The sequence below is a fragment of the Carassius auratus genome, chromosome 14 (genome assembly GCF_003368295.1).
Source record: "Carassius auratus strain Wakin chromosome 14, ASM336829v1, whole genome shotgun sequence".
In the NCBI taxonomy this organism is placed as follows: Eukaryota; Metazoa; Chordata; class Actinopteri; order Cypriniformes; family Cyprinidae; genus Carassius; species Carassius auratus.
In genome coordinates, this window is record NC_039256.1 from 16451491 (window position 1) to 16453990 (window position 2500).

Consider the following 2500-nt stretch of genomic DNA (forward strand, 5'->3'; position numbering starts at 1 on the left):
CAAGTGAGTCTTAAACCAGAAACATCCCACTTAAACCAGCAGCAACTGCTCACAGTTGAACTCTATTTATACAGAAATCTGGCTTTCACAACTATAGGCAAAGAAAAAAAATATGCATAAATATGCTTGCTTGCTTTCATTCAGATATGGAGACATGAGACGGCTGATTGGTTTTGCTATCAGAGACATGTGGTACAAGCTCGGTAAAAATAAGATCTGTTTCATTCCCGGGATGGTGGGTCCCATCCTGGAGATGACGCTCATCCCGGAGGAAGAGCTGCGGAGAGCAACCATCCCCATATTCTTTGACATGATGCAGTGTGAACACAACCACTCCGGACACTTCACAAAGGTTCAAACACACCCTTTGACCTCACTTTGACTTCTCTTGTTCTTAATACAAGCTAAACTCGTCATTTGTACATGCACATAACACATCATTTAAAGGGTAAAATCACCCAAAAATGAAATTAGCCTGTGTTTTACTCACCCTCAAGTCATCCTGGGTATATATGACTTTCTTCTTTCAGACGAATCCAATCAGAGTTATATTAAAATTGTCTTGGCTTTTCCAAGCAGTGGGTGGGTGTTTCTGTTCAATAGTCCAAAACACGTTAAATAAAGTGTGTGCAATAATAATAATAATGCTTGGAATAGCCAGGACAATTTTTACTTTAACTACGATTGGATTCATCTGTAAGAAGAAAGTAATATAAAATAGTAAATGTGCTTAAAATACTTTTTAAAATATTTATATAGGATATTTATTTAAACCCATGTAGTTAATTTAAACATGGGATCTATATAAATGTGTTTGTAAAAAAATTGTTTTATACATGTGTAATATTGCTATAATTCTAAATATATTTAAACGTGGTAAAATGTGTTAAACAAAAGTTAATGCAGCATTTATGATTCTGAGAAATTGATTTAAACATGGAAAATGTGTAAAACATATTTATTTATACAAAATATTTATAGTGCTAATGTATTTAAACATGTTAAAAATGTTCAAATATTTTAAAAGCATTCTATGTAATATTTCTGTAATTCAGAGTGTGTTGATTGATTTGTTGATTTAATGGATAGTGAATATTTCTGTAATTCTACGTAATGGATCTAAAGATGGTAAAATGGATGTAAAATATTTTCACATATTTCTATAATTCTATGGAATTCATTTAAAGATGGTAAAATGCATTTAAAATATGAGTAATATTTTGATATTATGATTTTAATAATCATATTTAATAATTCCTGGAGTATTTCTATAATTCTGGCAAAATGGATTTTAACATGATAAAATGTGTATATATATATATATTTATATATAATTCTGTAATTCTATGAAATGGGTTTAAAGATGGTAAAATATATTTAAAAGATTTAAGATATATATTCTTATTGAATATATCCATAACTCTGAGGAAAGAATTTAAAATGTTTTTATGAAATTTTTATGGTAAAAAACTGCTCAATTCAGTGAGTCAGTGTAGACTTGCTGTAGATTAACCTTATCAAGACTTTTAACATGTTTAGGTTTTAATTAATTTTATTAAATTTTGAATTTGTATTTTGTTATTTCATTTATGAATATTTTCTATGTTAGGACATCACAACAACTTGCTATTTTGGGATGTTTTTCAAAACACCAAGAGAAAGCTGCCCACACACACAGATTAGCAAATGCACATTGATAATGTTGAACTTGTCAATGAAGTCTCTCTCTGCCTCTCAGTTTGAGAACGAGATCATCCTGAAGTTGGATCATGAAGTGGAAGGGGGTGGAGGAGACGAGAGATACATGGAGCTACTACAGAGCATGTACGAACACACACACACACACACACACACACACACACACACTGTGGTCTTGTATAATGCTGGCTTGACTCCATAAGAAGCTCCAAATCCTCCTGAAATCTCCTGAAAGCATGAGAGCCGCTCTGACCGTGTGCCGCTTCAGTCTTTTAGAGTGCGCTCAGGGACGCCCCCAGCTGCTGACGGAGGTAGAGCACTTCGTCAAACTTGTGACCGGCCTCCTCGAGCGACTCCTTGACTACCGCACAGTGATGAGCGATGACAGTCGAAACAACCGCATGAGCTGCACTGTCAATCTTCTGGTAAGCCCCGCCCACTTCATGTGTCACAGACATACAGTGGGTTTCTGATTGATCTGGTCTGATCAGTTTGAGCTGTCGGCCTCCTAATGGGCCCACATAGACAACGTGTTGAACTTGACTACTGAAACGAATGGTTATTTTATTTAACAAACATGCAGATTAATATCCCCGCACAAAATCTGGAATAGGACGCCAGAACAGTCACTTCAATCTGTCAGACTGGAAATGACATCACTATCTGAATGAACTATGAGTAAGCAGCATATCGGTGTGTGCGTCACGTTTAAAATCTTGAGAAATCCATCGTCATCATTTTGCATCACATATCAGAAGCATCCAAAAACACACAACAATCTCATGTTCAGAGAAACGTCAAC

At 35.0% G+C, this 2500-nt stretch overlaps 1 protein-coding gene across 1 annotated transcript in view; it reads left to right on the forward strand.

Annotated features, from left to right (window-relative positions):
- LOC113113816 (dedicator of cytokinesis protein 2-like) overlaps positions 1-2500 on the forward strand; it is a 121548-nt gene that overhangs the window by 106939 nt on the left and 12109 nt on the right. The window contains exons 30-33 of the mRNA XM_026280305.1: positions 1-3; positions 145-352; positions 1739-1824; positions 1967-2123. The exon at positions 1-3 is cut by the window's left edge and continues 98 nt beyond it. Coding sequence (XP_026136090.1) covers positions 1-3; positions 145-352; positions 1739-1824; positions 1967-2123 — 454 coding nt within the window. The remainder of the gene's footprint in view (positions 4-144; positions 353-1738; positions 1825-1966; positions 2124-2500) is intronic.